The sequence below is a fragment of the Rhinopithecus roxellana genome, chromosome 7, assembly GCF_007565055.1.
Source record: "Rhinopithecus roxellana isolate Shanxi Qingling chromosome 7, ASM756505v1, whole genome shotgun sequence".
Taxonomy (NCBI): domain Eukaryota; kingdom Metazoa; phylum Chordata; class Mammalia; order Primates; family Cercopithecidae; genus Rhinopithecus; species Rhinopithecus roxellana.
Genome location: NC_044555.1, coordinates 147,262,397 through 147,288,112, shown reverse-complemented (window position 1 = coordinate 147,288,112; position 25,716 = coordinate 147,262,397). Strand labels below are relative to the sequence as shown.

Genomic DNA, 25,716 nt, shown 5'->3' with positions numbered 1-25,716 from the left:
CCAGATTTTTACCCTTCTGAGCATTTGAAGCCCACTTGCTTAATTCTATGCTCAATGCCAAAACAAAACAAAACAAAACCAAAACCTTTTCTGTTGAAATAGTTTCTCTGGAGCATGTAAATCACCCTTCTGATGTTTCTAAACTTTTCAGTTGCACAGTATCTCCACTACTCTAGCAAGCAGTGCTAAAGAAAACCTTATGATTCCTACAAGTATGTTTTTAATATGATCCCATGATCTCTACCTGACCAGGCCCATACAAAAGCACTCCTGCACTTCTCTTTGGTTGAGGCCTCTCCTCCTAGAATGTTCTCACATCCTGTTCATGCCTTTTCACTTGTATTTAACCTTAATTATCATAGGCAGTACAACATTTAATGTATATCTTAACTTTATTGAATAAGTAAGTAGCCATTACATATAGATTGCAAGTCATTCTTGGTCCTGCTTAGAGATAGGTGTTTATTCCAAGGTGAAACGAGAGCACAAATCCACAGTTCTACTGCAAGTGAAATACTTCCTCAGGGTGGCTTGGTATGGACACAATCTCCCTCAATACCCACTCAAAGCAGTCTTTGCTTTCACCTCTCCCTTCAGGTAAGGGATTCACGGTATTTAAAATAAGCTTGTAAAGAACCCTTCTGTATCAGAGGTAGTTTTGTGCCTGTATTGTGAACCATAGAAGGCATCTGGTCAAAGGCGTCAAAAAAGGGGCAGAAGAGGTACATCAGAGCACAGAGTTGGGATCGATTATTTTTTTCAAGTTAATTGGCCATAGGGGCAAAAGTATCAACCAAAATTTAGAATAGCCTGTCCATCCATTTAACAACAAAGCATGCAGTAGCCTGTGCAGACAGTAGCTTTTAGAGACAAACTTCGATTTGGTTTGAGCACCATGAATGCATCTTAAAAAGTGAAAAATTCATTTACGTGCAATGAGTACTGTAGTGAGCTGCACGGTGCCCCCTCCCCCAAAAATATATTCAATATCCTAATCCCTGGAACCTGTGATAGTATCTTATTTGGAAAAAAGGTCCTTTCAGATGTAATTAAGAATCTTGGAATTAGGGAATTAACACGGGTAATCTGGATGGGCCCTAAATCCCATCATAAGTGTCTTTTTAAGAGAGACTCAGAGGTAGATTATATATACAGAGGGGAAGTGATGTGAAGGCAGAGCAGAGGGAGATGCAGTCACAAACCAAGGAATGATGGCAGCCACAAGAAACTGGAAGACATGGGAAGAGTGCTTCCCCTAGAGTCTCCAGAAGAAGTTCAGCCCTGCCAACCCCTCAATTTTGGACTTTTGGCCTCCAAAACAACAAGATAATAAATTTCTATTGTTTTAAGCCACTGGGCTTGAGGGTAATTTGTTACAGCAGCCACAGGAATCTAATACAGATTGTGGAACTGGGAAATCGGGTACTTCTGTAACAAATGTCTTAAAATGTGAAAATGGCTTTGGAATTGGATAATGGGTAGGGACTAGAAGAATTGTGGTGGGTGTGATAGAAAAAGTTAGATTGCCTTAACCATATAGTTGGTAGAAGTATGAATGTTAAAGGCATTTCTAGTGATGGTTTAGAAAGAAATGAAGATTTTATTGGAAAATGGAAGAAAGGGAATCCTGGTCATATAGTGGCAAAAAGTTTATCTAAATTGTCTAGTACAGTAGTGTGAAAAGTAAAATAAATGATGAACTTGGATGTTTAGCTGAGGAAATTTTCAAGTCTAGTGTTAGAGGTATAGCTTAGTTTCTTCTTAGTGCTTATAGTAAAATAAGACAGAAAAGAGATACATTGACAAAAGAGGCTGGGCATGGTGGCTCACACCTGTAATCCGGCACTTTAGGAGGCCCAAGATGGGTGGATTGCTCGAGGCTAGGAGTTCGAGAGCAGCCTGAGCAACATAGCAACTCTACAAAAAATGCAAAAAATTAGCCAGGCATGGTGACATGCACCTGTAGACCCAGCTACTTGGAAGGCTGATGCAGGAGGGTTGCTTGAGCCTGGGAGTTTGAGGTTACAGTGAGCTATGTTTGCACCACTACACTGCAGCCTCTGCACTCTGGGTGACAGAGTGAGACCTCATCTCTAATAAATTTAAAAAAAATTTTTTTTTAAGAGAAAAGAACCATATACGTGGACAAGGAATCAGTACCTGATAACTGGGTAAATTCGGAGCCTATTCAGATTGTAAAAAAAAAAGATGCTAAAATTAGGAGATTCACTGTTAGAAAAGGGTGCTCTGGAGATAAGCCCAAGGGTGTGTCTTGACAACCTTTGGCAAGTGCTGAAGAGGTTAGGCTTTAACTTGTGGATTTAGTTGACTGTTTCAACAGAAGCCAAGAATAGAGATGGGGTTATTCAGGAAAAATCTGTGAGGACCCTCTTTTCTGAATGTGTGAATCAATGTGACATACATGGAAGACCCATAAGGTTTTTGAGAATGCTATACCAGCAGAAACACTTCCAACTGGACCTAAAAGGGACAGGGACAGAATAAAATGAAAGAAGATTATGAGACTGCCAAAAGTCTACAGGTAGGAAACCCGTTGATAAAGCTACTCAGCTGCAAACACGTGCTACCCTTCAAGATAAAGGAAGCACCATCCTGAGAGCAGACCTGCAGGTACAGAGGCAGAGGCCCAAGTGTGGGAACAGAGGAAGAAATGCAAGCCATAGGCACAGAGGCAGAGGCCCAATCCATAGTCCAAGAAAGAAGAGCTACAGGCCCAAAGGGTGGAGCCCTGAGAAAGAGGATTACTGCCAGGTCTTGAAATATAAGAAGAGAAATTTGTCTGGCTAGATTTTGAAAATGATTGGGACAGGAGACTCCATTCCACTTTCCATTCTCTCCTTTTTGAAACAGAAATGTCTGTAACCATTATCCTATGCCTGTTCCCACCATTGTAATTTGAAAGCAGATAACTTTTCTGTTTCACTGGTTCTCAGAGGAAGAGGAATTTTGCCTCAGGAAAGACCATACCAGAGTTTCACTCATACCTGATTTAGATGATCTAAATGATAAGCTTTGGAACTTTTGAACCAATGATATTTGAATGAGATTTTGGACTTAGGATTGATAATGGGTTGAGACTTTTGGAAATGTTAGGATGGGATGAATGTCTTTTACACATGAGACAGACATAAATTTTGGGCCAGAGGGCAGACTTGGGTGGGCTAAGAGTGGCTTCCTAAAAGATATAGCCACATCCTAATCCCCAAAACCCGTGAATGTTATCTTATTTGGAAAAGGGGGCCTTGCAGATGTAATTAAGTTAAGAATCATGAGGTGAGGAGATTATCCTGGAGTCATCTGGGTAGTCTCTAAAAGTCATAATAAGGATCCTTATAAAACAGAGGCAGAGGGAGATTAGGTACACAGAGGAAGGTGATGTGACGACACAGCAGAAAGAGAAATGTGGCCATAAGCCAAAAAATGCCAATAGCCCCCAGAAGGTGGATGTGGCAAGGAAAGATTCTCCTCTAGGGCCTCTGGAGGGAGCATGGCTTTGCTGCCCTCAAGAAATGTAAGCAAATAAGTTTCTGTTGTGTTAAAACATCATATTGGTAATTTGTTACAGCAGCCAAAGGAGATGGATGCAATTAGTTAATATTTTAAGAATTCCATACCTTTTAAAAAATATTCTGAAGAAAATCTGCATAAATGGTGCTTCTCACATGTGGCAGTAATATGGCCAACAAAAGACCTTAGTGTAATTTGGTTTCACACTAAAAATGTCACTATATACTTTTTTTAGTGATACTTTTCAATCTAAAACAAAACTGCAAATGGCTAGAGCAGGACCATTATAAATCTGGGAAACAAACCTTTTAACTCAACTATTGGAACTTCATGAAAGACCCTGAAAAGTTTTTTAATGTTTGTGAAAAGCAAGTGGGATTTGCTCTAAATAAAAATATATAAGTTATCAATAATAGTACTTCATTCGTTCTTGTTCACAAACTAGAAAATAAGGCAAGTTTGCGTCTGGAAAAGGTGATACATATCAGTATTTCTACCTTGACCAGCTTGATGATATAGCTAGGCATATGCTCCCAAATTTTAGTAAGGGTTAACATTTTCAAAATCACTCTCCTACAGACTGATAAGCTGTCAAAAGAATTAAAAAAGCCATACCACGAAGATTTCAGAAAAGACATGGTAAAGTCAAAAATACACATATTACGTATTTACATAAATTAGAACCTAAACTTTTGTTGTTGTTAAAAAACAGTGTAACTGATATGTCCCTTAAATGTGTGTGTGCACATGTGTGCGTTTGTGTATGTGTGTTTTCAGATCGGATAGAACTGTAAAATCTCAGATACTGTCACCCTTTTTGCTTTCTCTATTGTAGCAGCTTCAGAGCTTTTTAAAGTCTAATACCTAAGTAAGGATGCACTGGAGGCAAAGGCAGCAGTTTGAATCATTATACATCTATATAAAGGAATCTGTAAGCTGCTGGTCACTTGTTTACTTTATCTCAGGTGGGGATTTGCCAAGCCAGCCATTTGTTCTTCTCTCTGAATATCTACAATGTGCTTTGAATGAGTAGAAACAGTATTTTCTATAAGAAATATACATGAAAGAAATTTCTTACAATAATCACAATCATCTGCGTGAGTTAGACTTAAAATTGCACTCCAGAGAAGTTATACCACATTATTTCAATGTATATTTTAAAATAATAGACAAGTTAAGTATAACTTTTACTCCCTAATCTATTTAAGAAAAATGTAGAACCTGTTTTCCCTGCTAGACTTGTTTTGGCAGCATCATTTTAATTTGTTAATATAAGGTAAGTAAGTATGATGATAATTGAGAAGTTCACTTAGTTGGAATTATTGTAGCAAGAGATATAAATATATACACATATTTACACATACATACATAAAATTTCTTTTTCTTCTTCAGACCACCAAAGTGAAATTGGAAAGAGAGTAGAAAGGGACATAAAACAATTGACCTTTTAGACAGTTTTCTGCTGCTTCCTGCAAAAAGAATTCTTTTTCCTCTCAGGTTTTCTAGAATTCTATTCCCTGCCTTCAAGGGACTCAAGGGAGAAAGAAGCAATAGAAAAAAGAAATAAACCACAGAGCATAGGAATCAGTATTTGTCTTTGAAATCTAAATAAAGGTAATAGAATTTTCAGGTTCATCCCTAGCATAAACATTAAAATGTGAGGGTTTTCTCAAAAATAGCCATATAAAGTATTTGTATAAAGTAGATATCTGTGCATAATTAGAAAATACCTCTTTAAATAAAGTTTAAATCACTTTCCCTAACTGATTCGGTTAAACTTTGGTTTATTTTTAGCAATGAGAAGTGCTTGCAATATCATGCTGAAATGCTAGCTAGACTAATGATAAGTTTAATTTCAGCCAAAGCAGATGAATCCATCAGCTTTCACTTGAGATAAGATTCTAAATAACTCAACTGGGGTGGAGCAGTACTTTCGTGAATTTCCAAAATGGCTTCTCTTACAGTGTGCATAATATTAGCCCCTCTCCAAATCAAGATGTATATTTTTCTTGGCCCTTTTCTATTATATATGTAATAGGAATTGGGAGCTGACACTGGATAATACTTTCTATTCTTTTTCTTCTCTTTTGTTTTTGGTGGGGGTGACTTACACATTTAAGATTTTAAATTTTTGACAGACTGAATGTTTTTGAAAGCCTTAGAACTCTTCAATTTCTTACACTTTCATCATCACAGTCAGGTCACACACAATTACAAATGATACACATCTTTACACTAAAATGGAACACATTTTGTAATCCTGATAACTGAATTCAGATTAGAATAATTGTGGGAGGAGTCTTGCAATAGTATTACAAATGCACACTACTTCATCCAGCTTATCTTGATCTTTGCAGAAATGCACTTATTCCCTTTCCAGCCGCTGAGTGCACACTTTGTTCTTCTCAAAATGCATCATTTTGTTTACTTAAATATTTTCATATTCTTTGGCATCAGCAATCACTTAGATGAGATAGCTCCATTGTGGCGAGAGCGTGACCTTTCCAAAGGTACTCGTCTGTTATCTGTAAGACAAAGAGAAAAAGAACCAAAAGCATGGTAAGCTTTAGATCTTTGCTATTACATGATGTTAGGTTGAGAAAGGTTTTCAAATAGTCCTGAAAAATCACTTCAAATAAATATGTAAATAAGTAACAAGGAGCTCAGATCTGAGGAGTTCATGCGGCAGCCGCCCGGCTGAGTTCAAGAGTTCTGCAATCAGCAATAAATGACTTTTTCTTGGTAAGCGAAGTCAGAGTGATAAAAGAAATGGAAGCATTCTCTCAAGCACAGTCCCCTTGGAAATAGCAGGCAACAACAAAATTCTTTGGTAAAGATGTTAAATTGAAAAGATCTATATACAGCGCCTTTTGTTGGAAAGCACTTCAATTCCCCATGAGTTTTCAATCTGTATGTTGGCTACCTCTAGAGGACACCAGCATGGACAGAGCAGAAAAGAGTTTTTATTTTTCACAATGATTGCAGTATGTGTCAATCACACTAGCTACCAAATTTGCTTGATTGTATGATGTAAAAAAATTCAATATATAGTCATTATGGGAATGAATAATGAATAGGACCTATTCTAGGTCCCATTCCCACCACCCGTCACAGGAAGAATAATTATTATAAAGATAACAAAACTTGGAAAACAAAGTTTAAAAGCATTGAAAGTTGCTGAAAATAGTTCTAGCTTTAATAGGGAAAAGGTTTACAGCTCTGCATTGCAATGATCACTACTATGTTATTATCACCTCTGTTTTACGCTCCACTTAAATGCAATTGATGTGGGTGAAAATCCCTTTCTGACAAAAGCATAATATACTTAGATTCTCTATTTAGAATGAGACTAGGTCCCTAGAAATAATGACAACTACCAGCACTTACATAAATGCTAACACTTTACACTCGTTAATTTGCTAATTCACACAACATCCCCAGGAGGTAAGCCCATTTCATTCTATCCTATTATCTGTGCTTCAGTGATGAAGGTTACACAGCAAATCAATGGTATGATGGGGGATTATAATGCAAAGTTAATGCCTAAATGTCAGACCTGCTTTGTTCAGAGGTGAAGGTTGGGGCCTCCCAAGCTGCTACTCATTTCCTCCTTGAGATGATGACACCCAACTAACACATCCTGCCTGTTATACGGGGAGGAAAAACTCAGAACTGCTGAGGTTTTGCCATGGTGCCTTTCTTGTCTGTGCTACTATCTCTTGACTGCTTTCCTGGTAGTCTGTGGTCAGCAGACAGAGAAAAGCTAACGGGCCTCCATGACCCCAGCCTCATTAACACCACGGTATGAGTGTCCTGAGCCAACCAGCCACAAACTTAAAGCCTACTGAGTGCTTCATAATGCAATAATATCACTGAGAGGTGAGAAAGAAAGAAAGGCATTTTCTCTACTCAGAGATATAGCTGAGTGATGGATTATTTGGGTATCCTTTTGAAGATACCATTAAAAAAATCCATGATTTAGTTTGAGATATGGATCACAATTCAACTAAAAATGTGAAGATAACATTCCTGAATAAAGGACTTACTACTTAGATGTCACTGGTTTGCATACAGATTGGTTTTCTACTTCTTAGAAAACATTTAAAAATGAGATTACAATATAATGGTTCCCATTGCATTGCTAGCATGAAAGTGTTTGGTGTTAAAGCTACCAGACATGAGAATGATGGTAGCATTCCCAGAGGATCATGCTGACTTGAAAAAAAGACTTGTGCCTTGATGGTCCTACACACTAAGGTCAACAGGCATCCACACTTCACTTCAGTAATGCTACTGGCACCCCACACCATCACTCACTACCCACTAGGTCCAAGACAAGTACCATATCCAAAAACCCAGCTTTGCAGCAACAAATGATGGGATGTAAGGCTTCACATCAATGTGCAACTTACTGGTGTCATCTGGTATGAGAAAACAAAGTTTCAGGTCAAAACAAACTGACGAAAAGACATGGAAGCTTTTGCAAGGCAGGATAAACATTGAGTTCAGGGCCTAAATCCAGCTTTTGACATGCACAAAACATAATTATTCTAGATTTTCTCCCTCCCTTTTTTCCTTTCTCCTTTCCTTCTTTGCCTCTACCTCCCACACCTCTCTGGATGTCTAATTTGTCCCAATATTAATGAGATAATTATAAGAAGCAATTCTGTAAAAGTTGCCACTTACATTTTCATAATGTCAACCTACAACCTTTGTGAAAAAAGTATCATTAGAAACAATAGCAGCAATGGCTGATCTGGACCTTTTATTTCCAACTCTCTGTATGTATGTTAAAACTAATTTAGTTAAAAAAACCAACAAACATATACACACACATATATATAAATATAAATATATATGTGTGTGTGTGTATATATATATGTACACTCTTATACTCTGTGTGTTTGTGTGTGTGTAAATTTGGTTTCACTTATCTTCACATTCTAATGGCTAGCAATCTAATGATGATGACTTCCATGTTTGGAGTCATGTCTTCTTTTAAGTAGAGATTGAATATCACTCAATTGTTTGAAATACAACTTTTATATTTATAGTATTAAAAACTAATGGGGAAAAAGCCATGGCCTGGCCCTCATAAGGTCAGGACTCATAGCTGGCATTACATTTATGAGAAAAGGGCAAACGTTAGATATGATTGCTGCCAGAGGTGATACATTAAGTTGGGTGATGGTGGACATGGTTGTATGTCCTCTTTGGAAACAGGTGGAAAAACTGGGTGCTCATGTGATATGATCTGAGAGCTCCATGAGACCCAGCCTGAATCCAATTCACTTTTCTAACTAGTCTCATTCTCCTAATACTTATAGTATAGTTTAGGCAAAAAAAAAAAAAAAAAAAAAAAAAAAAAAAAAATACAGGCTTCTCCTTCAAAAAGTCGATAATTGACAACACATGTATTTACCTGAGATTATATGAGGGCTTTGTTAACAAGTAGTGGCATCCCTTCCAATCTGCCTGTTATCTTTTTGGAAACCAAAGAGAGAAAAATGGAAGAGGAGGGTCTGTCTATGTATATATACCTGTTGGGGACATTGTGCAATGAAATACAGAAAAACACACTTGATTGGAGGATGGGGTAACATGATTTGTCATATTCTTCATCTGCGTCATTTTTCTTAATTCATAGACTAACACATTATGGTCTAAGAATTCATTATGGGATTCTAATGTTTGTAAACATGAGGATTAATGCAGCAATTAGCCTGAGAAATCAATCCCAAAATGGACCTTCCAAATCCACCAGAGTCGGCTATGCATACACTAACAGATTCTTTTTGTTCATCAAAGGCTTTGAAATGTGCCCCACGTGAAGGTGAATAGATTCTGATACTATGAAGAGTGACCTGGATAAAGCATAGGGTTGAAGACAGGAACATAGTTATACAAAAATGTGCATCCTGGGTCCAGCACGGTGGCTCCCGCCTGTAATCCCAGCACTTTGGGTGGCTGAGGTGGGCGGATCACCTGAGGTTGAGAGTTTGAGACCAGCCTGACCAACATGGAGAAACCCAGTCTCTACTAAAATTACAAAATTAGCCGGGCATGGTGGCGCATGCCTACAATCCCAGCTACTCGGGAGGCTGAGGCAGGAGAATTGCTTGAACTGGGGAGGCAGAGGTTGTGGTGAGCAGAGATTGCGCCATTGCCAGTCTGGGCAACAAGAGTGAAACTCCATCTCAAAAAAAAAAAAAAAAAAAAAAAAGAAAGAAAGAAAGAAAATGTGCATCTTATGGAGAAAGCATGGCCAAAACAAAAGTAATATTCAAATCTTTCACCAAAAAAAACTATAAAACCATGGCCCAGCTTAAACATGGTTCTGCAGCTTCTGAATATCAGGTTAACCAGCTCAAACAGATGTCAAGGCTTTCCCTGCTGTCATATAAGAAGCTTTATGCCTTTTCTAAGCATAAATTGATTTGGCATTCATCTCAAAACCTTCCTAACTGAGTTCTGCAGTAAATGGACTAAACCCATTATAGTATTGCTTTAGAATTCATTCATGCAATCATTTATTCAGCAACTATGTACAAAGCACATCATCCACAAAATACCTGAATGTCACAAAGTTTCAGACCCACACCTAAATCTACATCATTAATTTCCTTCTTACTGAAAACTTTGTCAAGTGAAATAACTGGGGAATAAGCACAGTACAGATAAAGCTTAAACACAATGTGACATGAGATAGACTGGAGGACTCAAGCCTGCGTTATGTAACCTGGGAGTGTGCAAACAATCCTCTAACACAGTGAGTGAGTGCCAAAAGTACAAGGCTGTATCTTGAATATGGCATGAGGAGGTAAACTTGGGATTGAAAAAAACTGTTATAAAAGGGCCATGTCCATTATTCATTCCCCACAAGGTTAGGCGTCCATCTGTTGTGGCCTAGGGGAAGGCTGTTTCTTTCCCTATGGTGCTTCATAGGCATGTAGAGATACCAATGTTGACCTAACATTATTTACTAGTCCCTCACAGCAGGATAACATAAATGAAGTCTATGACCGTTATATACATAGTGTTACAAAATATCCCATCTTAATGCCAATTAGTAGGCTAGAAAACAAAGTGAAAGAAATCTTCTGTAATTTACAATGAGCTTTGCTTTCTCCAAAGCCCTTTGAAAGTGATGATGTGGCAGATTTACCATCAGTGGTCAGGCATTGTTTCTAGCAAAGAGCAAGTGGAGGTCTGGGTCTACTGCAGCTCAGACTAAGGAAACCAAGAAAACTTTTTTATGTTGCTTCCAAAAATGTCCATGGAGTAGCTATTTGCATCCCAAGCACTGATGAGAGAAAGATGATTTATTTTGGACTGTTATACTGAAATCATCTCATATGGACTTACATTTTTTCCCCCTTGTGTCCAAAATGGTTTTATTTATGCTTTTCTCTGTGATTTTAGAAATCCTGACTTGGATTTAGTTTCTTACTCACCAGAAATGACTGCAAGGTGGCAGCCAAATTAGGCTTGAGCCTAATCTCTTTGTGGGGGACAGCCAATTGCTCTACTAGTTGACCAGATTCTTTCTGCTCACTGTGACCAGAATAGTGTCTTTTGTGTGTGTGTATGTGTATATATATACTGAGCTCAAACTACATATGCAGTTTGGTGTTCTACCTTTTCATTTAATATTGTATTGTAGAAATGTTCCATGTCATTAAACTTCTGGAACATGATAGTTACATCTTTACATATGCCATATGTAGAAGTGGCATTGTCAGGGTATGCAAAAGTAAGTCCAAATGTATTCCAGAATAGTTGTATTAATTTAAATCCAATTGGCAGTATATGAATTTGTGTATGTCATCTCTTTGTTAGGTATTAATCTTTTTAAAATGTGCTAATATAAAAAGTGAAAAAATTGCATCTGATTCATTCTTTTTGCATTTATTCAAATACTAATTAGGTGGAACTTTTCATATGTATTCTTTTCTGTACTGATCGTGTCTTTTGCCCATTTATCTATTGTGATCTTAGGTTTCTGCTTTTGTCTTTATTTTAAATGGTACATATTAGGGATACTAAACAATTGAAATATTTATTAGGAATATTTTCCTTAGTTTGTTGATTGCTTGTTGATTGTTATTTATTTTGTGTTGTAGGTTTTTAGGAACATATGGTTTCATTGTTTTTTGTTGTTTTTATGAAACTAAATCTATCAATCTTTTACACTGTGATTTGTTTCTTTGTTTTTAAGCTTAGAAAGTCCTTTTCTCTAGCCAGAGACATGTGACATTCAACTATATGAGTCCTTGCTCTTTAAGGTTTCTCTTGTTTATTTTATATTTAACTATTTAAATGATCTGTAATTCATTTTGTTGTACAATGTCAGGTAAGTTTGCACACCAGTTTGTTTCTTTTTTTTTCTTACAAAGAGGAGATGGGCTGTCCTTGCACTATTTGTTGAATAATCATGAAATTTCTATAATGATTCATGGTAACTCCTTTATCATATATTAAATTGCTATACTAGGGTTTCTGTTCCATTGATATTGAGATTATTCCATATTTTTGTGCCAATAGCTTCTGATTTCATTATTTCAGCCTCATGATATGTTTTAATATCTGGTGGAGTTAAACCTCCATTACTTACCTTTTCATTTAAACTATGTAGTTTTTAGCACACATTTTAGAACTCTACATGCTATAATCCCAAAACAACTTAAAAATAACACAGCTAGATAAACAAACCCAATGGGTACTTGTCTAGAAGCCAATCGATTACCTCCACTTAACAATTAAAAAGTTCTAGACCTCTTCTAATCTCAATGACATTATAATGTGCAAACTAGAAACAGGTCATGTTGTGTAATCTGTATCCTTCATTTCATGCAAATAAATCCGTGCAAAGAAAACAGAAACCTAGATTACTGTGGTAGTTCAGTTTGGTAGAAGAAATGAAAGTTATTTTAACGAGGATGGTAATGGAAAGCAATAATGTTGAAATAGTTCAGAGGCTACTGTGACTATAGACACACGACTCCCATTAACTGTAATTGGACTTAAGCACATGTAATGGTAACAAAATAGACCCCTAAATGTCTTTCCAATTGGAAAATAGGCAAATGTGTTCCACCAAACAGAGTGCTTTTGTGTAGAAAATACAGTATTCTAATTGAGATGCACAGATTACTTTCACATTGATATTGTTCACGGTACGATGTTGGTATTTTTCCCATGCGTAGGGATGTAGATCTGCTAGAGGTAACTTCTGTACAAAGAACGCCTTTCCTTTTCTTAATGCTCAGCATTCGTTATGCTATTAAAGGAAAAATCTCAATAGTTGCAATGGATTTATTAATTCAGTAGCTTGTTATCAGCATGAAACTCTGCTGTGCTAGGGGAAAAACAAATTATATTTTACAAAACTGCAGTAGTGAGATTAAATCACTTTTCTATATTTCACTTTCTTCTTATCCTCCCTGCCAGGTAGTAACTCTATTCTCTATCTCTATTATGAACCTCATATTTTGCAAACTATCAAGTCTCGTACTAATATAAAGGTACATTATCAAACAAACTCAATCAATTATAGTAACTTTAGGAAGATTGAAATACCTGATAAAAGTAAAATCACGTACAATAATATTACTTCAAGGCATTAAAAACATATCCACATTAAACTACAAATGTAGAAAATATGCAATCCTTACTTTTATCTATCATAAACATGATATTTTTATAACATGTACAGCCAACCTCTTGGGATTCTGAATGACTGGCATTTACATAATTGATAACGTGGGCATTTCAAGAAATCTTAGAAAAGAATGGTTCAGAAAAAATTACATCAGTGTATTGTTCAGTATTTCAACTGCCACAGACCTTGCTATTGATTATCTTTGGACTCAATGTCAAAGCTAGTGAATAGATTTTTTAAGATGTCCTTGGTTTTGTACATGAGCCATGCATTATGTTTGCTTCTTTACTAGAGAAGGCAATTGGGTTGTAAGACAGATTTTCTCTCTATGATGTTCAAAGTCTGATGAGGATGCCTGCATATCTAGAAAATAGAGAAAAAGGTGACAAATAAATATATGAAGAAAGTTAGGCAATAGTTGGTAAAGCTTCCAAGGAAGTTATATATGTGAAACTTACATTGAAGAGCAAGCTAACAGAAACCACACAAACTATAACAGAGATGCTCCAGGTGTCTATGATAGTGGCTTACATATAGCAGTTTCTAGGAACTTGTCTGTTGATTAAATAATCATCCAATTGTTACAACGAATCAGAAACTGATCCTTGAATTCACCTTCAGCTCTGCTGCTTTCATAGAGGGAATGTATTTTGACATTAATACAAGGAAAGGAAAGGCTTTCTTCTGTCTATCCAAACATTGTTACTGCATAAGCTATCTGCAGGGTACCTGAACAGGCACCCTTATACGTTATTAGGGTAGAAAGGATAAATCTACCAACAACTAGAACATGAAACTAACTATATTGTCCCTTGTAGCATCCATTGCATTTTAAGTACAAGGTAAGTTCAGAGTGGAGAAAAGTCATATCCCTTGAGTATAGGAGTTGGGAGTCAGGGAAAACATCCCAGTGAAGCCTTAAAAGATAGGGGGATTTCAACAAGAAGAAACAGAAAGATAGCTGTTAATTTCTGATTAGTAGAAAAAGGGAGTTCTAATTCTCAAATATTGCTATTTAATGACTAAATGTTTCCTATTTGCAAGGAGGGTATGAAAAGCAATGAATGTATAAAGGGAGAACCAGAATGCCTATACATATTTAACCTTTATTTTCTAAGAAAAGGAAAAAAATGAAATAAAATGTACTGACTGGACTTGTAGTTATTAGAACTAAGACAGAGTGACAACTGTTTCAATAAACATGTAATTTTAATTTTAATTCTTTTTTTTAAAAATAAAAATCTTGAAGCGTTTACATAGAAAACAGGAGTTCTGCTTTAAAAAGTGAGCAAAAATGGGCTCTCTGAGATCTTCCAAAAAGGTTCTATTGCTGAAGGCTAGATATCCTAGATAGTATCAAGAGTGATGGTAGAAAAGCCGATCAAGGCACAGATTGCAATAACCTGGGCCAGGAGTGTTTGGCAGGGTGAGAGCTCAAGCAGCCATTTGGGTTGGTGGAGAATAAACTAGCTGTTAAATGGCATAGTGGTTACAAGGTCAATTCATTACTACCGCCTGTCATCTCTGTGCCTTTCTACTCCATGTGTGGCATATATGCCTATGACTAAGAATAGTAGGCATCAGCCATTTCGCTAACTTTGAGCATATGATGGACAATCCTCTGTCATTTTCTGAAGCAGATGTTTGTGATCTGCCTGAACTTTGTTGCTGATATGCTGACTTAGAATACACTTACCTGTCACCTGCCTTTGTTTCTGAATCACTCTAAGACCATATATCTACTCTTTTTGTTTTTAACATGTGCAACCCATCTCTTGGGTCTGGGCTACGTATTTCTTGCTGATGATGGAAGTTTTAGAGTAGTCAGCCCAACTCTCTAGCTTAAGTAAGCCCAGGTACCCTTGATATGCAGGCTCGCTAGTTTCAGTAGTAAGGCAGAAATGGCAGTCCTTCATTCACCCTGCATGATGTCTCCATTTCCCAAAGAACCAGATCACAGAAATATACCATTGCCTATGATTTTGAGGAGAAAAGATACTTAACCTACAGCTTACAATGCAAGAGTCTATAAACAGGTGCTTCCCATTAGCAGTGTTCCCCATGCTAGCCGTGCTTAATTACTTAACCAGTTGTATGAACAAAGGCAACCTGTATGGTTAATATCACACACACTTTAACAGCTGTCGGTGACATTGTTTTAAAATATAAATTGTCCCTTAAGGTAGGAACCAGTCAGCAGTTGTTTTAAATATGAACAATTAGGACACAGTTAAAACACAGCTTCTCGATTCCATATTCATAATTGGCACAAGTTCCTTTGTAATTCTAGTGTCTAACACAATCCATGCACAACCTGAGTGCCAGGCTGAGCCTGTACATGAATAAAAATGGCTACTAACCTAGCAACTTGCTTCTCATATAAGACGTCTCAAAGAATCATTCCTGACATTTACATCTATTGGAACAAAGCCAGTCCTCACGTTATCGGATCAATGTATAAATCTGTATCATCATACACTGATGTTTTTTGCAGCATTGTTTATACTAATGAAAATCATAAATAGCCAATATGTCAATCATGGGATTAGACAAAACAGGGAACCTACATTGAGATACTATGCAGTCAATCTAAATTGTTACATAGATCTACAGGTACTTGATAAAAAGAGGTCCATATGATAAGGTGAAAAAGGCAAGTTATAAGAGTATGTCGCCGGGCGCGGTGGCTCACGCCTGTAATCCCAGCACTTTGGGAGGCCGAGGTGGGCGGATCACGAGGTCAGGAGATCGAGACCATCCTGGCTAACACGGTGAAACCCCGTCTCCACTAAAAATACAAAAAAATTAGCCGGGCGAGGTGGCCGGTGCCTATAGTCCCAGCTACTCAGGAGGCTGAGGCAGGTGAATGGCGGGAACCCGGGAGGCGGAGCTTGCAGTGAGCCGAGATCGCGCCACTGCACTCCAGCCTGAGCGACAGAGCAAAACTCCGTCTCAAAAAAAAAAAAAAAAAAAAAAAAAAAAAGAGAGTATGTCATAATCTCATTTTTGAAAAACATATCATTTATAATATTATAATTTTTAAAGTTTAGAGGGATATACACCAATAAAAATAGTGGCTATCTATGAATGGTGGGATGATTCTTTTTTTTGTTTGTTTTTTTGAGACAGTCTCACTCAGCCATGCAGGCTGGAGTGCAGTGGTGTGACCTTGGCTCACTGCAACTACCTTCTCCTGGGTTCAAGCTATTCTTCCATCTCAGCCTTCCGAGTAGCTGGGATTACAGGCGCCCGCCATCATGCCTGGCTAATTTTTGTATTTTAGTAGAGACGGGGTTTCACCATGTTGGCCAGGTTGGTCTTGAACTCTTGACCTCAGGTGATCTGCCCACCTCGGCCTCCCAAAGTGCTGGGATTACAGGCATGAGCCACCGCCCCCAGCTGATTCTTTTATATATATAGTTCTATATAATATCTGAATTTTTGGCATTGAGCATGATTAATTTGTCAAACTAGAGAACAAAATCTAGATAGGATATTAAATTCTCAGTCTTTAGCTACAAAGTACATACTGTTTTCAAGTTTTAGAAAGAGTAGCATAGGATCCAATAATCGCTAAACTAATTCCTTGTTGATTATACCATCACTAACTACACTATAATGGAAAGAAAAAAAAGGTATAAAACAGGTGCCACTTTTCTGCCCTGTTTCAGTAAGGGCCGTGGAATGTTCCCTGATGCGGAAGTCACAGCTTACAAATTTTAGAACATGAATAAATTTGTGTCCACACAGTTATCATTCATAAAGGTATTTCACGTATCTTAGATTATACATTCTAAAAGTTAAAGTCTTAAAAAGTGATTCTCTCTAAAAGATTGACTCTCTCCAAACAGATAGGTAAAAATCCAGAAAAAATAGGAGGTATGTCATTACATCACCTGGAGAGAGTTTTACTTCAATGATAAAATCACATGAGACTTCAAAATTGCTTTGCAACATGATATCTACGAATGACAAATAAAAATAGAAAAAAAAAAAAGTCTGTCCCTTGATGGTAAAAGGTACTGACCGATTTTTAGTAAAGCATGCATTCCGGGTTAATTTTTCCTCCATAGTGCAGGCAGTGTGGGGTGGAAAGGGAAGTCTTAGCATCTAAGTTAAGATTATATTCTTTCTATATATATATATATAGAATATATATATTCTATATAAAGATTATATTCTTTCTTACCACTTATAACAATGGAGTAAAGTAAAGCTAACTGCTGTGTGTAGTCTTTGAACTTATTAATGTAGACTACTAGACTCATTTGTTTCCTAACCAATTAGGCCCACTTTGCATTTATGCATTTGCAAAATGAACCTTTCTAAACACCAGTTTCCTTATTCGTAAGATGGGGATAATAATGGTACTTACACTGAAGAGTATTAACAGAACTAAATGAGATAATCTAGTACCTGGCCCATATTAATCTTCTGATAGATGTGAAGAGCATGCACACAAATCAATAAACAAGCCTTAAGCAAAAAGCTGTTTCTACTTACAACGGATAGCCACAATTTAGCATGACAGGTCAAAGTTCTCAGTGTATGGTCATACATATGGGTTCACATCTTTGTTTTGCCACTTAAGAGCTATGTTTTTCTCATTTTAATTTCCCCTTGTGAACATAAAAATAATATTAAAGACCTACCTAACAGGGTAGTTACAAAGGCTTTAGTAATGAGACAATAATGTAAAATGACCAGAATGGCACCCGATAGAGAGAAAAAGCTTAACATTTTAAATATTAGATATTGTGAGAGTCAAATTCTAAAGATTTTAACATCATGATCATATGACACTTTTCAAAGTCTAGACAGCCTCATTATGGTACTATGACATTTTTTAGTCACTTTTAGGACAATGAGATTAGATGCAAACAGATGTTTATAGAAGTATTTTTCAGATTAGCCTATTGAAACAAAGACTTAAAAAGATCAGCCAGAAGTCAGAATTTATCAAGGTTCTAACTCTATTTCACAAGTCATCATAGGCGAGGGTATTTTTTTATGCCCTTGAGAAGCAATGAAAATCTTTCATAACTATTTATTTATTTTTCTTATTGTCATCCAGTGGGTATAGAAATGTTGCCAGACTGCTTTCTATTACTTCGCTGCTTTAGGATTCCAGTTGTCTGGACAGATTTGTTCCTTAGGGTAGAAAGAGATGATTTCTAGAGATTCCAGCCTGGCTTGAATGATGCATCTAGTAAAACCGGTCACTCATTTTTTTTTTCTAGGACAGCAGATTTACCAGGCAACCTGCTGAAATTTAATTCAGTGTTCTGAGTAGACTTATGCACTGGAAAGAGGAGGAGTTTGCTGTCATAAGCAGAGTCTGTTCCAATGTCAGGCATATTTCCCTCTGTCCAAAAACTGGCCTGCAATGTATTTCAACCATCTTTTCTTGAACATTGACTATGTGCCTGGCACAGTGCTAGAGGGATACAGAGATAAATGAGCTAGTCTTTCAAGGTAAGTACTATGCAGTGATTGTGGCCTTTTGGTTTAAAAATTAGTCTAATGGAAATGTACTAAGGCTTTCTCTGTACTCTGCTATATAGTTCTCAGCGAGTCAGCTTGAGAACTTAGATTATATTGGATCCCCTGATACCAAAATGAATTGTCTCAGTACTTTGCCTCATGGTGTTCTCTCTCAAATGGGGTTAGCATACAAAGATAATAAGAAGAGAGTTATAGTGAGTGCTATGATGAGGGGTATACTGTTCAGGAGTACAGAAATTAAATACTCAGCCAAGCCTTAGGGGAAGCATCTTTGGGAAGACTTCCTAGAGAAGGCAATATTGTCGTAGATTCTTAAACGATATGGATGAATTATCCTGGAAGAAAAGTATTCCAGGAAAAGGAGATGCTGTGAGGAAAGGAAGAGAAAATATGAGGGAAAAAATGTGTGTGTTAAGACGACAAACAAAATCAGTATTGATTAAAAGCAGGGGATGATGGTTAGAACACAGATTGGGCTTATGTGCCATTTTAAGGCTCTTAAACTTCAGATACGCAATAGGGAGTGAAATGGTAAGATAGTTCAATTTGGTGATCATGCAGTAGGTGAACTTAAAAAGGACAAGACGGCCGGGCGCGGTGGCTCAAGCCTGTAATCCCAGCACTTTGGGAGGCTGAGACAGGCGGATCACGAGGTCAGGAGATCGAGACCATCCTGGCTAACATGGTGAAACCCCATCTCTACTAAAAAAAAAAATACAAAAAACTAGCCGGGCGAGGTGGTGGGCGCCTGTAGTCCCAGCTACTCGGGAGGCTGAGGCAGGAGAATGGTGTAAACCCGGGAGGCGGAGCTTGCAGTGAGCTGAGATCCGGCCACTGCACTCCAGCCTGGGCGACAGAGCGAGACCCCGTCTCAAAAAAAAAAAAAAAAAAAAAAAGGACAAGACAAAAATTAGGGATTAATTGGACATGGAGGACAGAAAAGGAGTCCAAGATCACTCTAAAATTCCCAGCCTATATGTTTGGGAGAATGGTGGTTCTATCATCTAAGAATATATAGGAGAAAAAGGTGCATTCCAGGTGATGATGAGTTCAGTTTGGGATTTGTCAATTTGGATGCCTTTGAAACATCTGGGTGAACCTGCCCAGCAGGCTGTTGCAAATATTACAAGACCAAGGTTCAGGGGAGAGGCCTGGAAAGAGTGAGAGAGATTTGGGTAATAGATGGTAGATGGTAATGAAAGCCATTATTCAGGAATGTATGTACAGTGAGAAGAGCAGTAGGCTAATGATCAAATCCTGGGAAACAGTGACATTTAAGAGATAAGTATAGGAAGAACAGTCCATGAAACAAAACAGTAAATATTCAGAGATGCATAGAAAGAACCATTAGAGTACACGTTGTGGAATTCAGGGGGAGTAGATATTTTGAAAAATGGAATAAGCAATAATATATGTTGTAGAAAGATGCAGTAAAATAAAGACAAACGATCAGATTTAGAAATATGAAGGTCATTAGAGACCTTAATGAGAGTCATTTCAGTTTGAAATAAGGGGAGCAGAAGCCAGATTGCAGAAGGTTGAGGAGTAAGTGGAGGCAATGAATATAACTTACACTTGGATTTCCCATGACCCTAAAAGGGGTGATATTTTCTTAGAGTGCAAACAGTTGCCTCAGGTCATTGTGCCTGACGTACCCAACACCACCTCTAGCTGAAACCATCACCCTCATAGTTTTTTTTTTTTTTTTGCTTAGGAAAGCAGTGCTAAATAGGCTTTTGCCCCCTCAACAGTGGCCAATGAAGGGACCATTGTGGACATCTGTTTCCTTCAGGGGCAGTCAATTCATAGGTAACACAGGCATGATCTGGGATGAAAGGCACTACTCAATAGGGAAATAAGCCAGTTGAAAGATAAATAGAAAAGAATGAACAGACACACAGAAGAAAGTAAAATTCATTTTGTTTCTTAAGGGGTCAGGAGTAAGTTTCTGTTCTAAAAGAGCCCAGTGTAACAAAGATATTAATTACAAGATGTAATTCCCAATGTCGCAGTCAATTTCATTTAAAAAAAAAAAAAAAAGTCAGTGGCGCTCACTAGGGCATTATTTCTTAAAGTAGGGTATATTTACAGTTTTGTGTTTTTTCATTTTATGGTACAGTAAAAAGTGTTTACATAAGGATATCCTGCATCATCACCTTATAAGTAACTAGCGTATTGATCACTGATACACAAAAAGGCTTATATATACATTTGCTTTTATATTACGTAAAAGCCAAGCAACATCATTGTGCACTGTACTAATGAAGGTTTCATGACAATTTGAAGAGAGAAAATTTTTCAGAGAGTTGAGTCATCACAGGGTGCAATGGTCTTTCACACAACAGTCTAGGCAAGCTGGACATATGAGAACTGTGACATAACAGTCAGTACCATCTTCAGGATGTGAGCAGTTGTACTATAAGGATGTAATCTTTGGGGACCAACTTGTAATTGTTCATTAGCTATAAATTGAGTGGGAAATATGTACTGAATAATTTTTTGCTTCCTGATTGCAGCAGTAAATGGATTACATACCCATGTTACATAGATTCCAATCCTAGCCTTCTCTTCATGTGAGCAACACAGCTTTACAAGGTTATGGAGCAGACATCCTATTAAAACTGGAATTTGAGAGTTGCTCACTACCAAAATTTTCATTCAGTATGGAGTCTGATGGTCGTGAATTCTATCACAAAACGTTGACTGAAGGTACTAGTACCATTTTGTTCAGCCTACTTATACAACAGGGATGCTCTGCATTCGTAATAAGGTCGAAAAAATGTACAAGTAGATCTGAAGCTCTACTATTAAATCTAGCATCAGTAGGCACATTAAGTGAACATTACTTTTAGTTTTATCTGTTTTATTACAATTCTTACAGCATATAGAGTTTGTGCCTATTTTTATATTTAAGCAACAATATATTAAAAGTAAGTCTAAGTCAATTACTGGGGACCCGAAAGTATTAGGTTCTCATTAGAATGTATCCACAGATTCCTTTTACTACACCTAAAATTTGAGAAACAATGCATTGGGTAGACTAATCACTATACTCAGGCTTTCTTCCCTTCTAGTCAATCTGTAATCCAGCTTTGAAAATAGCCTTCTCAAAGAGACCTTACTCCCCAGCTCAAAAGGCTGCAGTGGATTTAAAACAAGACTAATCTGGTTCAATCCTAATTTGAAGTGGTGAGGAAAAGGCAAAACAACAATAAAAATTGTGACAAGTTAACTTTCAGAGGACTCAGATTAAAATTCACTGCAAGAGAAGACATGTGAAGATAAAAGTGAACAGATCCACACTAAAGGAAGTAGCTCCAGAAGATTAGAATACATGTGTAATAAATTTGGCCCCAAAATTTGTGGCAGCTAAAAAAGTACAGGAGAGATTTGTGGAGTATATATTTTCTAGGTTTTAAAAACTGTTTGTTTTTACACAGATCCCACTCTATCCAATCAGATTTTCTCCCATTCTCTACTATTCCCCTTTGAATCTAGTTAGGTTGGCTTCACAACTGTTCCACAAACACATCTATACATATTCCAGATTTGTGCTTATGTACCCACTCTGCCTCCTCCTTCCCCACCATTCAAGACTACTCATCCTTCAAAGCCCAACTCAAATCCCACCTTCCCGATCCCTCTAGCCTTCACTGATCTTTCTCTCCTCTCGACTCCAATAGCACAAACTTAGCTTGTTTCACACAATTCAGCTTTCAATTATAGCCAATTTCATACTGCTCACTATATCATTTCAGATACTGCCTTTCTAAGAGGACAGTTCTGGGATGGCAGAGAATGAGTCTCTTCTACCTCTTTATTAGCTTTCTCAATATTAAATAGCCATGTAGTAAATACATGTTGATTCTTTCTCTGAATAAAACTTTTACAAGGATTTATAGACATATAAACATGTCATTTGTTCCCATATATACATATTCGTGCAGGACGATGAACAGTTTGCAAACTATCTTTTCAATCCGTTATTTTACTCTGGATGTAACTGTGAATCTTTAAAGCTGCTTCTAGAGACGGCTTTCTGTTCTTAGGGGTGTTGAAGGAAAAGGTTAATATGTATGGTTAGATTGTGAGGTAGTACAGAAAATGACATTTAGCAGCCCTGAGAGCTCCAGCATTAACCACAGAAAAAACAGACAATGACTTGAAGTGAAAGATACTTCCTTAGAAGACTTTCTTCTGACCAACCACATTATAATCTTGTTCTGAGATGGCCTATTTTATCTTATTCTGAATATTTGTCAAAAAATATAATAACCATAAATATCAAAAATTCAAGACCAAGGCAGAATTTGTATGTATTGTTTCTAAAAGATGCCCTGTCAGGATTATTTAATTACCTTTTGAAAGACAGTCCAATAGGAGATATGACTTTCTTATGGATTAGAAAAACTATATGATCTAGAAAAAATACAATTTCTATAAGTATAAAAATTCTATACTATATAAATAAATTCATTCTTCTAGTAATAAGTAGAGTGAAATTCTATTGAAAATACAGCATATGTTGCATGATTACTTTTTTTTATGAATTGGCCTATCCTGAATCAATATCACATTCTGCAGTTAGTATTAACATTTTTTTCTTTCAGTCTTCATTTTCCTTGACCTCTCTGTAGCACATGACACTGTTGACAATTATTCTTTCCATGAAATTCTCTTTTCTTTTAGCTTGTATATTATTATTCTTTCTTAATTCTCATACTACTTCTTTAATCCTTCTCTGTTTCTAAGCTACTATCCTTTTCCTGGAGAATTTGGTAAGTAGCAAAATTCCTTGAGCTTGTCTTGCAGGAGTGCAGAGAAGAGAACACTTTGTTACAATCCCCTTAGTTTGCAACAAAACTGGCTTACAGGCTGGGACAAGTTGGAACCCATTAATGTGTCTGACTGCAGTCTACACAGAATAGACTTGCAGAAAGATCACTTGGTGAGTGATCTTTTGATGTCAAAAGGCCAAAATCTCCACCCTCAGATCATGCTAATGCTGCCATTTTCTGAACATGCAACCCATGAAGAAGCATGCATGGTCAATAGCTCATGCCCAAGGGACTTCCCAACCCCCCTTTCCTTACAGTCAATCACTGTCCAGTCCCCAAATCCCAGCCTCAAAATCTCTCCCTTAAATCCATCCATGGCTGCAAGGCTGGTATGGGAGACAGCTTTGAACCAGACTCCTATCACCTTGCTTGGCTGCCTGGCAATAAACTTTCTCACTGCAGGATCCCTATTGAATTTTTCCTGTCTCTAGCCTCACCCTTACCCTATCAACCTTCCATATGGTTAGAAGATAATCACTCTACAGTGTGTATCTAGCCATGCTACCATAAGGTAAAGCCTGAAATGGCTCCTTATCACCCATGCAGTGCTTTGGTGTTTGGCTTTCCATTGCTTGTGTGCAAACAGACACAGTTTGGTTTGGTCACAATGTGTTAGTAATTTTCAGCACTTTATTCTTTGCCCTTTCCCGTATTTTAACTCTATATACTTTCCATGAGCTACTTCCCAGGAGTATGCTCATCCAATTGCCAAACTTCAACTACTCTAACTATTCTATCTTCTGCATGCTAACGGATCTCAATTCTGCATTTCTCAGGCTCTAAGCTACAGCTTCAATCACCTTCTCAATATTTCTCCTGATTGTTCCAAAGCTACCTCACAATGCAGATCCAAATTAAACTGATTTCCTTTCCTTTCATCCTATTCCCTCCTTTTTATATATCCTAATTTTGATTATTAAAGTCATGTTATAAGTTGAATTCTGTCCCCCTAAATTCATATATTGGATCTCTGAAGCTCTAGTACAGCAGAATGAGGTAACCTTATTTGGAGACAGGGTCTTTATGGAGGTAACCAAGTTAAAATGAAGTCACTGGGGCGGGCTCTAATCCCTTATGACTAGTGTCCCTAGAAAAAGGAAATATTTGGAGACAAACGCACACTAAGAGAGGATGCCATGTGAAAATGAAAGCAGAGATCAACGTGATGCTTTTACCAGCCAAAGAATGCCAAACATTGCCAGAAAACCACCAGGAACTAGGAGAGAGGCCTGGGCCATATCCTTCCCTAACACCTTCACAGGGAGCAGGGCACAGCCAACCCCTTGATCTTGGATTTCTAGCCTCTAGAACTGTGAGACAATAAATTTCGATGGCTTAAGCCACTTAGTCTGTGGTGCTTTGTCACAGCAGCCATAATAAAATTACTACAGCTATCATATACCAATCATAAAATAAATCAATAAATCATCCGAGAATTCTTCCCTTTTTTATCCTCATATCCAGTTGCTCAATAAGTTCAGTCAATTCTAAGCCCTGAATCATTTTTGGATCTATTTATTCTGCATTATCTCCACTGTCACTGCTCTAGTGCAGGCCTTACGCCTCTGTTGCTTAGGCTCTTATAATACATCCCTATTGAATTTCTCCTGTCTCTAGCCTCACCCTTACCCTATCAACCTTTCATATCGTTAGAAGATAATCATTCTACAATGCATATCTAGCCATGCTACCATAAGGTAAAGCCCGAAATGGCTCCTTATCACCCATGCAGTAAAACAATTGAACTAATTATACATGGCCTATCATGAGTATTCATCTTTCCAGCCTCTCATACCTGTGTTTCCAGCAATGTTGAACAGTTGGCTCTTCCTTGAATATACTGTGTTCTCCTATTGCCTCCATAAATGCTATTCCCTTTCTTGGATCGTGCATCTCTTCCTTTTTCTTTTCCTACCCAAGAAACTCCTACTCATCTGTTAAGATTCAGCTTGAGCTTTATACTATGATTGTTCCTGCGCGATCTGTCTTCCCCCATTTTACCATGAGCTCTGGAAAGGCAGCAACTGTAATTTGAATCTTTTTTTTTTTTTTGATACCTGTAATATAAGAGACATTTGGCAAATGATTTTTGAATTCCCCAAAGGAAACAAAAATATTAGAGCACAATATTCATTTGAATGAATATGTTCGTGTGTATTAGAACTATTCTTTAGGTAAGTGAAT

At 37.3% G+C, this 25,716-nt stretch overlaps 1 protein-coding gene across 3 annotated transcripts in view; it reads right to left on the bottom strand.

Moving 5' to 3' along the window:
* Nucleotides 1-373: 373 nt before the first annotated feature.
* DIAPH2 (diaphanous related formin 2) overlaps nucleotides 374-25,716 on the bottom strand; it is a 923,693-nt gene continuing 898,350 nt past the window's right edge. For 2 of the 3 annotated variants that reach the window (XM_030934026.1, XM_030934029.1), the window contains one exon: nucleotides 5,619-6,053. In XM_030934026.1, the coding sequence (XP_030789886.1) occupies nucleotides 5,989-6,053 (65 nt within the window). In that variant the 3' untranslated portion in view covers nucleotides 5,619-5,988. Of the gene's footprint in view, nucleotides 6,054-25,716 lie in introns of all 3 variants that reach the window. The other variant, XM_030934028.1, reaches the window with a different exon arrangement.